Genomic DNA, 14,121 nt, shown 5'->3' on the forward strand with positions numbered 1-14,121 from the left:
ATAAATCACTCAGGGGACTAAAAGTACTTCTGCCCATTCTATTTATGCATGACTTTCACACATAGGTAACTTTTATAATAAAGGCATAACCTGAAATTCTTATTGGATTCACACACACACACACACACACACACACACACGGCTACTACAGCAATGAACCAGAAGATACACAAGATGGCCAGTTCATCCACACAGCAGCAAAAGCAGAAAGTTCTTCGCCAGCTTCTCTTACATCTTGTACATTGCACTTTCGAAAGCCAGCAACACCTCAGACATCCGAAGATACTTAAAATGATAAAACTTTAGGCTGAGCAAATGATGCCATTATAGGCACTTTGCCAAGGTGACACTCACTTGACATTTACTGAACATGGTGATTTCTCTGTATTACCTGCATTCAGCTATTTCCATGAAAGTTAATTTTGTCAATCATTCCAGTTTGCAGCTGGACTATGACAGCACAGCCAGCTCCTACCCCTGGGCTAAATGTGAGACCAGAGGGCCCGCTTTCCACGTCTCAGTGAAGTTATATACAGCATCCCCTGTCATTTTCAGTGTGCAGATGATAAATGTCACTCTCACTACTGACAAATCAAGCCAGGAAACAAAAATGTCCTAAATATGTGTTGATTCCCCGTCACCCGCGTGGAGACACAGGAAGAGCGAAGCAGGGTGGGGGAGGGGGCTCGCCCCAACTCCGGTTAGATTATTTGTCTTGTACTATGACTGGCCACCTAAAGGAGTGAAATTAAAAGGCAAAAAGGTAATTGATAAGATCCTCGTTTTCTAGGAAGTATGCAATGATCAGTTCAGAGCAGCTGAACAAGGTAGGTCAAGTCAGCTGAGCTGAATACGGATTTCAGTTCCGACCGTGTGCACTGGGGTGGGCTTGGGCAATTTTCTTAAGGTCTCTAAGCTTGAGTTTGTGCATGGGTAAGCAAGCGAGAACTGTCTTTATGACATGAGATGGACCGAGGTTTCCACAAAACATTTCAGAGAATGTTTCACAGTGAGAGCCTAGCATGTGCCACATTCAAGGAATGCCAGGTACAAGGATTAAATAGGATGCTTATCTTTAATGGGGAACTTAACAGAACACGTCTGTCTGTCTGTCTATCTAGATTCGGAACAAAGAAAGAAGGGGCACATAGTTCAGTTCTTTCTATTACAGACTAGGAAAAACACATGGGTAATAAGTAAGTATGTCAATATGTGTAACTTAAAATTCCAAAGTAATCAAGCCTTCTTATTTTCATCCTTTCAGTAAAAATTATTCTCGGAGAATAGGACAAACAGGCACCTCGCCATTCAATTAATACTGAAACACATACCTGAGCTCACTCTAGAGCTAAACCACTGAGAAAGAATGCCCTAATTGTTTTGCCTAGATTTACTGAATTAGAGTCACTTTCATATGGGGAAATTTAGTAGCAAGTAATTTGAGAGAAAAACTTAAGTGCCTTAAAGATGAGGACCAGAGGCATACAGGTAGAAATGACAGGGTATATTCTTCTCCTTTTGATGAATTTGATAAGCATTCTTTGGATGATCAAAATTTAATAAAACATTTTTAACATGCTGCTGATAATATTAAATTCTGAAGTGAATTCTGGGGTACTTTACAAAACTTGGGGGGATGAAAAGATACATTAGTGAAGCAAGCACAGATGCCAAATCTCAGCTCTCCCATACAAAGAAATATAGTCACTAAAGTCCTGCATAATTAGAGCCAATTTGTTACCTTATTAAAGAAAAGGTAAAAATTAGGTTTATGTGTGACCTGCATACCGACCATGGGACTTTAAGGGCAATAGAAATGAAAACCCACCACAATATGTGTGATGTACTCTGTAAAACACTTGAAGGATGTACACAACCTGTTTTCCTATATTTTATTTGCACTTCTAATTGCCATTATTAAAATTAGTTTTCTAAAAATAGGTATAAGTGATTCTTAAAATTTTAAACTTCACACTCCTCCAAACACATTGTATGACACCTGTACCACTCTCCCTGTTTTAAACAGAACTAAAAGTCAGAATCCAGGAAGGAGAAAGCAACCACAGAGAAACATGGAGTTATGTGAGCACATGAGATGCTACCTACCCCACCGAGAAAGAGAATTTCCTCTAAGCCTTAACATGCTGAAGAGATGCTTGAGTGAGCAAGACAGAGCAAGCCTGAGACCTGGATTCTGGACTAATTCAAGACAATGGAAGGCAAACAGTGACCAGGTGAAGAGCAGTTCTAAGAAATGGCAAAAAACGAGGTTTGGCCTGACCAGGCACATCAGTGTGAGCCTTTTGTGTTTAAGGAGAAAGACTGAGAAGCACCATGAAAAACAGAGAGACGTAGGAGGCTAAGGCAGGGAAACCTAGACCACAGTCTTGCAGCTGGTGAAGGCGAGGCGAGAGAGGCCCTGAGGATTAATGAAAGATTAGAGGAGTCAGAGGAACAGGTATTCCTAGCCACGAAAATAAGAAAAGAGTGTAAAAAATTTTAGGTTTGAGCCGGAAGGTCTAGCTAGCTAGGGAAAAACAGATGGCAGAAGGAAACAAATTTTAATGTAAAACGAATTTAAGATTATCTGGAAAGTTTATGGCATCATTAAATCTAATTATTACTCTGAAAATCCCACGTATTGGAAAGACTAACAGAATTTCCCAGGTGTCTACTTTATAAACTCAGGATAGTTTTCCTGCTTTGGCCTTTGTTGGCTTTATACTCAATTTACAATTGGTCCTCAGACAATCCACTCTTCAATTCCCTGAAGCTAGTTAATAGAAGCATTCCATTTTCATCTAACAGTGATGGAATCATTTTCCAGAAGTATTCCAAGGAGACTCTGAAGGGCCAAAAATGAACTTAAATATTTGAGAACTTTTTCTACTCCAAGTTACTGAGATAACTTGTCTTTCTTAGAGTAATAAACAGCACACGTGCCCATTAACATTTCAGTGTATTACATAAGTAATTCAGATTATTTTACCTCTGGGTCGCATATTTTTCTCATGAAAACTATTTCAACTTAAATGTAGTGGCAAAGGGGATAGATGAATCCTTCAAGAAAAGTTACCTCTTTGGGTTCCGTCTGTATCTAATCACAGTTACACTGTTTTGAGCGGGACTACTGTTGGATTCAAAATGTTTAGGCTACTTATACTGGTTGTCTTGAGATCATCAAAATGAGTTTGTCGAATTAAGCATGAATTTAGGCAAAAACAAATGTGTAGCTAATGAAACTAAGGGGGGAAAAAGGTAACATCTACCACCAAGAGGTACATTCTAGTTCAATAAAAATCCACACGTGTAGTTAACATGTCTTATTAGAAAATACTGAACTTTGTTTCATCCACAGAACAGTAAGCAGCTGCCATAACTATTTCCTATGTATTAGTCTTGCTAATAAATATTGGTAAACATTAGCCAAGCAAGATGTTACATAATCTTCTCTACCAGAAATGGTAGTTTACATAGCTAATGCAAAAGGCATACACTTCTATAGTTTCCGTTTTTTAAACCAGTTGACTTTTTACCCAATCTCTAATCCCTGAATCACCAAGAACCATTTTTTTTTTTACTACCATCCCAAATTCGTCTCTCTTCATAGCCCTGTTCTCCCCAAGGCAGTGTGTCACAAAACCCAGCAGCACAAAGGCCATTGAATCCAGCCATCCAAGGCACTGCATTTTATTTCATTTAAAGCCATTAACAATTATCCATGTCCATTACAAGCTGAACTGATTTGGTTCAGATATGTTTTCGAAGTTAAGTCTAAGGCATTTGCAGCAACATAAAAACGGTACACTAACACTCCTGTGTATCAGCCAAAGGAAGTATTATTGGAAAACACTAATAATGCATCTTTGCACACTTAGCCAGTTATGGCACCCAGGAACCACGAGCCACAAAGGCATTCAGGTCACAGTATTGTCCTGTGACCTCATGGATCCACACTCTGCAACATCAGCATCAGGACGACTAATGATGTCTAAACCCCATGCCGAAGAACAAGGAAAATGTCTGACTTAAGGCTGAGAAGCACTTTGGCTTGGGGTAGAACAAGTGGAAATGTGTGCAATAAAGATGAGAAGCTCTGGTATTGTACTGACCATGGTACAAGCATTTGATCGAACTTCCTTACTTTACACCATTATTTATGGACCAAGTATATCTTAGTGTGGAAACTGCAGTGTAGCGACCCATACTCAAAGTACAGTTTCCATTTACTAGAGAAAACACACTCAACACAGGATATACTCCACATGAAAGCAGTTATAAATACTTCTATGTCTGGCCGAGGCAAAAACTTTTACAACAACTGGCAAACGCTTTTTCTTTAATAAATTCTTTGGTAATAAACAGATCTTTAGTGATATTTATTTGTAGATTATTGACTGATTTTGGTGTCTGCCCTGTACCCCTGATCTCCCAGAGAGGGTAAAGTTTATTATCTAGGTTACAGCTCACAGAACACAGCTGAATCAATTTACTTTGCTTTAATGAAAAGCAATTACAAAATGAAAATACATCTTTAGGTAGAAGATGGACTATATTGTCCATCTTGAAAGCTACTCCGGTACACTTTGAGGGCATCTTTGTCTTTTAAAAATCTCAAATTCAGGCGTTCTTTAAAGGACACTGAAATACAAACTCCAACACTGGTGTATGTCTTCCCAAGGTGAGATGTTCTTTCTGTATTCACTGATCCGCAGAGTCCTGAGTTAAGCAAAGCAGAATGAACAAGTTACGGCCATGCTATCGTATGATAACTTCCTATCACTTTAGCAAAGCAGAGAAGGCCTGGCAAGTGAGCCTGCCAACCATGGGCAAAGCAGTTCAAACAAAGAGGATTTGTAATTTGTGAGACAATTACAAATCAATTAAGGAAGTTAGCTATGGTGGATGAAGTCATGGCATCAATTATATGGACATATATGGAAATAAAATAGAAAGCTACAGAAACTTTGAGATGACGATTTAAAAACTACATGAAATTTTCGAAGGAGACTAGCCCAAAGGAGAAAATGCATATTTACATAAATATAAAGACTATGAAACAAAGCTGGATATGATGCTACAAGCACTTAATCCCAGTACTCAGGAGGCTGACACAGGATTATTAACACCCATTCTCTGGTAGAAAAGGATACCATTTTTTTTAAAGATTTATTTATTTATTTTATGTATATGAGGACACTGTAGCTGTCTTCAGACACACCAAAAGAGGGCATCAGATCCTATTACAGATGGTTGTGAGCCACTATGTAGTTGCTGGGAATTGAATTCAGGACTTCTGGAAGAGCAATCAGTGCTCTTAACCACTGAGCCATTTCTCCAGCCCAAGATACCATTACTTTTGTATAAGTCTATATTTTCTCCTAAAACTGTGTAAACAAGTATATTCAAGCACACAGTGAACTGGGCCTTTTATGAATCTGAAAAAAAACAAGAGTAAGGTTTAATATTAAAAATAACCTTTTTACTATCATTTAGAAGTAACTTACAGTTTTTCTGTACCGGGGGACATTGTTTTCTATGCCGTTGCTATCATCTGATTTCCTGTGTCAAAAACAAAAAGGAAACACCAGATGTTCACGATGTATAAAATTAAGTCAGTGTTGTATGCACATCATAGCTGAGTGTTAACGCTAAAATGTCAGTGTAGACTGAATTTACTCTTCCTAACATTGTTCTACTTAAAAATGATGATTTTCTTTATCCCATTGCTTAGGGAAAACCTATTGCCACAGGCATGGTAACAAAGACTTGGTCTATGCAGAGGAAGGTTATTCCCAAGCAATAGGGCCATGGGCATATATGCAACAGTAACTCACATATTGTTCTCAAACAAGCAAGATAACAGTCAGGAGCTTTGGCAGTTTGTATAAGACAGATGCCATAATTCGTTGGCTATTTCATTAAATTGGAAGCTATATGTGGCCTCTTGCATCAGAGCAAAACTACAAGTATGTGCTTTAGATTCTTAAGCATGTCTGCATGAGAAAGTCACCAAACACAGTGACTAGCAGTTGAGACGTTGTAGGCAGGCCTGTGGTTCATGGTTCCTGTCAACCAGTAAAGTCAGCCATCCAACCATGTATATCACATGTATGGAGTATAGATGTCCTGGATGGTCAGACGATGAATCAAATAAATGACTTAGTCTTCTTCTTAAGAGAAGTCATTAGTTTTGATATCGTATTTTTTTTTTATTTTTTATTACAATTTATTTTTTCTCAAATCGTAATTCATTCACACAGGGGTTATAAACACAGAAAGGCAGGATGTGGGGAAGGGAATGGCACTGGAGTGTGGGTGATCAGGGGGAATACAGATACCTTCAGAACCGGGTATCGGCTGGGTGAAGGTTCAGGGGACAAGTCACTATGACTCTGCCTATGACTCACTTGTCCTTATCTAAGTTGGTATTGTCTGCCAAGGCTACCAAGGTCTATGACTACTCAGCCTTGTACATTTGCACAAAATCTGCCTGTTTACATTAGCTTATAGCCATGTGTTTCAATGTTTTTCCACTGAGACCCAAGATTTGTATACCCATATACATGTATGACAGGCCTATTGCTGATTTTAGGCCTATGGCTGATTTTAGGCCTTCAGTGTGTAACCAGGGCTGCCCCTGACATCTCCTCCCTTCTCTAAGTATAGAAGGGCTGTGGCAATTCTAAACTTGCAAAGGCAAAGATAGAGGCCTGACCTCCAGTATTTGAAGGGGACCTTGTAATGGCTCCAGTCCCCCTGTCGTTGTCCAGTGAGGCATGAGGGCCATATCCATCCCGATGTCTTTTTCCTGGAGAGGGGATACTTTTGACATCAACCCCTATGCAGTCAGGCTTGTCCCTCAGGGAACCCAGATAGATATTTTTATCTTTTATTTATATTCCCCTGCAGTGCTTAGCCTCGCAGCCTAAGCAAGAATTCAGATCGACTGTCAGAGGGGGTTCTGGGTGGCCCCTCTCTGCTTGGTCTAGGGGCAGAAGTCCCTGCTTTTAGGTTGGGTGGAGATGGGTTTTGGAAACACCCTGTATAAAGTAACAACCTCATCTTGAGTCTCGTGGTCCTCCATAGCTAACTTATGATAATGTATCTGAGTAGGTTTTTCTACCAAATTATTTATCTGTTGTATTACAGAGTTAGTCCGCCTATTTGAGGGCCAGGGACCAGCAGAAAAAAGCAAAAAGAACCCAAATAATGGTCCCAGGATGGGAGGAAATAGGGTTGACAACCTTGGAGAGGCTGAAAACCAATTCTTGTACCAGCATTCATCTGTCTCTCTCTCTGATTTTTCTTAGGGCCTTCAATACCTATTTCATGCTCTCTTTAACCCTCCTTGTGTTGTCTATGTAAAGGCAACCTTCTTCTTTAAGGGCTGTACACAGCCTTTTCTATTGTAATAGAGTAAATCAAATCCCATAAGGATCTTTGCGATTTTAGGAGGTCTCTTCAGACAGTGAAACAAGGGATTTCTTCAGATTAGTACTGTCAATCTCTAGCTGTTTGATGTTCTTGTCAGTGGCCCTTCAAAGGTCTGAGTAGTATAAGTTCGGAGGCCAGCATCTGGATTAGAACTTCTAACAGCAGACATCACAGGTGATTCATTTTTACCTGGGATGCTGCCTGAGTTAACGCTCCTGAGAGCCCCTCTTTCTCTCGGTTTTCTGGGGTTGGGTACGGAGCTGCCACCTGTGACCTGCTCTATGCTCGGGCCCAGACCAGAAGTCCCGTATTTTTATTTTTAAATCATTTTAAATAAGAAATTTAAAAGGGCAATGCATACCAAAACACACAGTGTATGTCAAATATATCAGACATGTAACATATGAAAATGTTTTCTGTGAAAAATTAATTAGTTCCTAACTAAATTCTAGAGTATCTAAAATGAATCACAGCAAGGGTTGATCTAATTGAACATTAAATACCCTTGTTAATTTATACCTAAATGACATTTTCAGTGACGGATGCAATGTAATGAAGGATGGAATACATGATCTGTCTTGTTTCAGTTTAAAGTAAAAGGCAACCTCGGTTTCGTATATTATGGATTGAGTCATGTTGACAATGCTTCTTAGGATGTTGGAGAGTAGCTGTAAGTGGGGTAAGCTGTGGAGATAGAAATTAAAGTACATGGAACTTGAAGTCCACTGTCAGTATAACAGTGGATGCAGCCCCAGGCCCAAGTGACTACACAGGAGTTGTCAGAGACACTGGGCATGTTGGGAGATGGGCAGACAAACAGATATCACAAGGGCACAGTACAACTATCATTACTTACATGAATGGCTGTCATACTTTTTATTATCAGAAAGATTTAAGAATTAAAGTTCAACTGATAATTTTAAGAGCATGCATCTTGTTGGTTCATTTTACCTCCTATGAATAAACTGGGTCCAAATGTCTCTTTACATACTTAGAATACTGCTACAAGTATGTAAAGAACAGAAGCCTGACATGGGCTATCCTCTGAGAGGCTCCACCCAGGAGCTGTCTCAGACAGATGCTGACACCCACAGTCAAACAGCAGATGGAGCCTGGGGACTCTTATTGAAGAATAGGAGGAAGAATTACGAGCCCCTAAGGAAATAGGAACTCTACAGGAAGACCAACCTGGACCCTTGAGGCTCTCAGAGACTGAACTATTAACCAAAAAACATACAAGAGCTGGACCTAGGTCTCCCTGTACATATAGAGCAGATGTGCAGCTTGGTTTTCATGTGGATCCCAAACAATCGCAATAGGGGCTATCTCAAAAGCTCTTGCATGTCTTCTTTCAATTTCTTGTTTCTAACTGCAAACATTTTACTTAATTTCATATTTATCAGCCTTTTACAAAAGTTAAAAAAATCAATTATAAATAATACTTACAGCTGTTCAATTTGTTCAAATTCTTTCCCATCATCTGTATGACAACAAATAGAAAAGATAAGGCGGTTAAGAACACAGTGCTACTCTTACACGTTCAATTCAACCTGCTCCTAAAATCCCTTTTCCACATAAAGGACAGATGCACCACCTTCAGTAGCTATGCCTCCCTCTGCTCCCTCTTAACAGGACACCAGACTTTGCCTGAATCTCTGATCAAGAACTGTTTGGCATCTTGGAATTTTTTTTCAAAACTGTGATGCCATTGAAGTTTGTGTGTGTGTGTGTGTGTGTGTGTTTAAAGAATTCTGTATTTATTTTGTGTATATGTGTACACTTTAGCTGTCTTCAGATACATCAGAAGAGGGCATCAGATCCCATTATAGATGGTTGTGAGACACCATGTGGTTGCTGGGAATTGAATTGCTGGGACCTATGGAAGAGCAGTCTGTGGTCTCACCACTGAGATAATCTCTAGCCTGCCACTGAAGTTTTTTTTTTTGTTTTCTTTTTTTTTGTTGTTGTTTTTTTTGGTTTTAAATCAGAAAATTAATACAGAACAAGCGACAATTTTCATCAAGGATTTCTCATCCAACAGATATGGGTTATTTATTTATTTATTTATTTATTTATTTATTTTGAGACAGGGTTTCTCTGTGTAGCCCTGGCTGTCCTGGAACTCACTGTGTAGACTAGGCTGGCCTTGAACTCAGAAATCCGCCTGCCTCTGCCTCCTAAGTGCTGGGATTAAAGGCATGCACCACCATTGCCCGGGCAGGTGTGGGTTTTAAATAACACTAATGCAAACTTGACTTTTGTATGATTTCAGAGTTGATGAAATAGTTTTTAAATGGAAATGGAGATAGAGCGTCATCATAAAGCACTTGACACAGAACAAGGCCAGAAGATCAATTCCCAGAACTTCTCACATAAAAGCCTGGTGTGGCAATGAACATTTGCAATCCCAGGGCAGGGACAGGGAAACAAGAGGAAACATGGAACTCAGTGGCCTGCCACTCTAGGCTAACGGGTGAGCACCAGGCCAATGAAAGACTATATGCCAAAATGAAGCAGACAGTGTTCTTAAGGATGACATTTAAGTCTGTGCTCCAACCTCCAAATACACATGCACACATGAGCACCAACACACACAGCAATCCCCCTGACTCAAATGATTAAGATGAATTATTTAAGTCATCATTTATGTTTAAGTAGTTTTTGTTTTGTTTTGCTTGGCTACACTGTGCTAAGCCACAGTACGCATCATAGTTAAGCGATAATTCAATAGAAAAAGTAAGAAATCTTACCTGGGTCATTCTTTTTCTTCTGTGTGTATACTTCACAAAGCAGAATAATGGCCACTAAGAGGATGACTTCAGCAATTATGGCGAGAAATGGCTTGAGGGGCACCATGAAACTCAGCACCACCAGCTCAACGAGTTCCTCACTCTCCCCTAACTGGAAGGCAGCACGACACCAGTAGGATCCTCCATCTTCCTCCAAAAGATGCTTTATCTTGAGCCTTGTTTCATTAGCATAGGAACCATTGATAGCATACTTATCATCCACGTGGACATCAATGGGAACCTAAGGCAAGAAGACATTAAAACCCTTACATCATGCGAAAAGACATACATGTCCCATGTGGTCTAATTCTGGGCAAGGCTGAAAGCAGGAGCCAAGAAAACCACTTACCAGAAAGGGGCATATTAAAATTTATGAGATATCATCTAAAATAGACCTTTAAAGTCACACACAGCAGGGTGTTGGTATTCCACCAGCAAGCAACAGGGAAAATTCTATTCAGCTGTGAGGATAGGGCCCTGAATGTCTAAACCTTCAAGTATTTGTCTAGGTCATCATTAGTAACTGTTAGGTAACAATTTAGGGCAGAAAAACACGTCTAGTCATCTTGGGTTTTCATTCGCATGTATGACTAGCCCTCCACAAACAAAGACAGACAGGCACAAAAGGAATAATACACCTCTAAAGACGTTATTCTAGTCATTCCCCTGAAGACATATCACTAATCTGACAGCACTAGTGCCCTACACTGATGGCCAGTTGCAGCTCCAGTGGCCAGCTCTCTGTGATGTCTTAGAGCCCTATTCTTCCCTTTCATGTCCCAGTTACTTTCTCTTCCAGGTAGACTGGCTTCTGAGACCTGCTGGGTTTTCTTCAGGCTCACAAACTCATACTTAGAAGCTGTTATACTTAATCTATTTAAATTAAATTTTATTCTCAGGACATTTGATGCCTTTACTACTCTATCACTTGCCTGAGATGTTCAATTAAGTGCTAATCTGCATATAAATGTTCTCAGAGGTTATTCAAGGAAGAACTCTCTGCAAATTCTGTATTTGGGAAGAGAAAAAAAAAGACGTTGCCCATCTCTATGTAGACAAGCAGCATGGCCTGTAATATTCATGACAAAAAACACCGTATGACTCAGAGACAATAAATCATAGGGCTAACGCTTAAGAAAGTTCAGAGCTAATTCTGACATAGATAATGACTTTCATTTTGAAACAGAACTTGACCTAAAATGTTAACCTGCAACCCCTTCCTTGGCCCTGTCTCACAGCTGATTATGGCCAGGCTCATTGCCAAATTAGGAGAATAATGATTCGTAGAGAAGGGCACAAGGATGCAGAAAAGGACATTCTATGACTTTAATATAAGTTGACTTAGGCTCCAGTTTGTCTGCTATCACAGCTGTATGGATTTATTAGGCTATCTATTCCAAATACCACAGCAGACATTTGTTTTTACAATTTATGTGTCAGAAACATTTCCAGCTACCTGTCCTAAAAAGCCATAATACAGAAGGCAGGGGATTCACTTAAGCTGACTCTAGTCATTTTCTTGAAGCATTAAAGCATTATCATTGTCACAGAACTAGACAGGCTCTGTTCCCTGCCTTTCTTCCAAAGTGCTCCATTTGTTTTGGGAAGAATTTAACACCTCATTAAAAGATTTGTTGCTTCATGTGCTTCACATAGAATTACAGCTTTTCTTCAATGGGATTTTAATTTGAATACTCAGGAGCACCAAGGCAAGGTAAGGGCACCCCTAGAGTAACATGTCCCAAGTTTTGAGCACTTTGAGATAATCTGGGAGAAGACAGGAAGCCAACGATAATTTATCCATTGGATATTCTTACTGTTTTCTTCCTATCTGCTCTGAAGTCAACTGTCTTAAAAAGCCCAAAAATGCAGCATTCCACTTCTTTCCAACGCCTACATCGCCTCGAAGGGCCAATGACCCAACGAAAACTAAGATCTAAGTTTAAGTGACCAAATTTCCCTTCGTTTTTTTCAAATGGTGATAGCACATTGCATCCTGTGTCAGATATTTCAGGAGACAAGATGGAAAAAGGGCCTGGCATTTTATTTTCTGTTTCCCAAGTTACTGGAACAAAGTAAGGCTTTGTTATTAAAGTTATTTCTATCCTCAGCAACTACAAATATTTTGGTTTTGCCTCGTTATAGAGTCTGAGATACTATCAAACTCTCTGTCCGTGACTTGAAAACATAGTGATCACCCTGTTTTACCTTCCCACAGGGCTGGGATTACAGGAGTATGTCCCTAGACCAGGCAAAGCTTCTCTCCTTTTTTTATTTTTAACTTTGTTTTGTAACAGAGCATTGCTATTCAGCCTTGGCTAGTCTGGTATGAAATGGTCCCATTTCTTTGGTCCAGGTTAAACACAAGGCAATCCTCCTGTCTGTTTCTTTAGTACTGGGATTACAATGTGCAAACAATCATGCCTATCCTGAAAATAATTTTTAATTTTCCTCCAAAGAATAAATTGCAAAACCTTAAAAAAAGTTGAGTATGAATTAATAAAGCACTCAGAGTTTCTTCACACATATAATATAATACCCTGGGAATACCCAATGACAACTCCATTTATCACTGTGGTTACTTGGTAATTACCAGTTAGAACAGAAATATCAATTTTCCTGAGAATTTTAAGTCAGCTATAATCTTATTTATGAACTAAAAGGTTTCTCGTTTTGTTTTCTTCAAATCAGAGGAAAAAAAAGCTCTTTTGTGTTTACACGTGTGTATGTCTGTCTGTAAGGGTGTGTTTACACGTGTGTATACCTGTAAGGGTGTGTATGTGTCGGGTATGTGGAGGTCACAGATATACATCCAGCACCTTCTGAAATTGCACTCCACTTTGTTTTTGAGAAAGTCTCTCGTTGAAACTGGAGTTCACTAGCAACGCTTGACTGGGAGGCCGGTAAGTCTCTGGGATCATCCTATCCCCATCTCCCTAAGGCTCGGATTAGAAGCGTGCCTCATTTTGTATATGGGTCCAGAGGATCCAAACTCTGGTCCTCTGACTTAAAGGGGAAGCAATTTCACCAAAGGAACTGTCTTCCTAGCCCCAGGAAATAGCATCTTACCTGTGCAGTTCCATTACTCTTGTACCAAGTCCAATTTAAAGGAAGACCATTTTGACATTCACACTTCAGCACAGTAGAATCTCCCACGTAAGTGATCAATGGCTTGTTTTTTCCATGAACTTTGGGTACTAAGAAAAAAAAATCAGAAAAATGTATATTGTTGAAACTGTTTAAGCAAAACAAATGTACTAAATTTATGGACATTTTTCCACTTTGTTCTCTCTATGCAATTTTGATTGTACACATAATGAGACCAACTTGTAGTCTTTAGGAGACATCAGCAGTAGTGGTTAATAGTGGACGGATGAATTCAATAGAATTGTTTGCAATGAACAAATGGAAGGAAAGCCTCCAGTGATTAAAACTCTAACCATTCCAAGTTTGCAACAAACTATTAAATGTTTGAGCTAAAATAAGAGGAGCTTCTTCTTCTCAAGGCTGTCATTTCTTCCCACTGACTGTGATACTGGAAGGGGTTCTTCAGAGCTTTACCCTTAAGTGCATGAATAAAGTGGCAACATTTCCAGGCTAGAAAATAGTCTTAATTGATGCAGCTTTGTAAAGAGCCAGCAGAGGTAGAGAAAGTGGTAACACAAAGGAACAAAAGAAAGTCAAAGGGGAACAGGGATGTGTCGTAATGTAGAGTACATGCCCGATGTACACAAAGCTCTGCACTGTACACCTGTATTGTACACCTGCACTATACATCAGCACCGTACACCTGCACTGTACCTACACTGTATACCTGCACTGTACACCTGCACCATATACCTGCACTGTACACCAGCACTGTACACCTGCTCTGTACACCTACACTGTACATCTG

General features: G+C 39.6%; 1 protein-coding gene across 1 annotated transcript in view; it reads right to left on the minus strand.

Moving 5' to 3' along the window:
• Nucleotides 1-3,661: 3,661 nt before the first annotated feature.
• Emb (embigin) overlaps nt 3,662-14,121 on the minus strand; it is a 48,894-nt gene continuing 38,434 nt past the window's right edge. The window contains exons 5-9 of the mRNA XM_028783627.1: nt 13,296-13,423; nt 10,188-10,467; nt 8,884-8,917; nt 5,508-5,562; nt 3,662-4,719 (exon numbers count right to left, since the gene is read on the minus strand). Coding sequence (XP_028639460.1) covers nt 4,702-4,719; nt 5,508-5,562; nt 8,884-8,917; nt 10,188-10,467; nt 13,296-13,423 — 515 coding nt within the window. The 3' untranslated portion in view covers nt 3,662-4,701. The remainder of the gene's footprint in view (nt 4,720-5,507; nt 5,563-8,883; nt 8,918-10,187; nt 10,468-13,295; nt 13,424-14,121) is intronic.

The sequence above is a fragment of the Grammomys surdaster genome, unplaced genomic scaffold (assembly GCF_004785775.1).
Source record: "Grammomys surdaster isolate TR1022 unplaced genomic scaffold, NIH_TR_1.0 99, whole genome shotgun sequence".
Lineage (NCBI taxonomy): Eukaryota > Metazoa > Chordata > Mammalia > Rodentia > Muridae > Grammomys > Grammomys surdaster.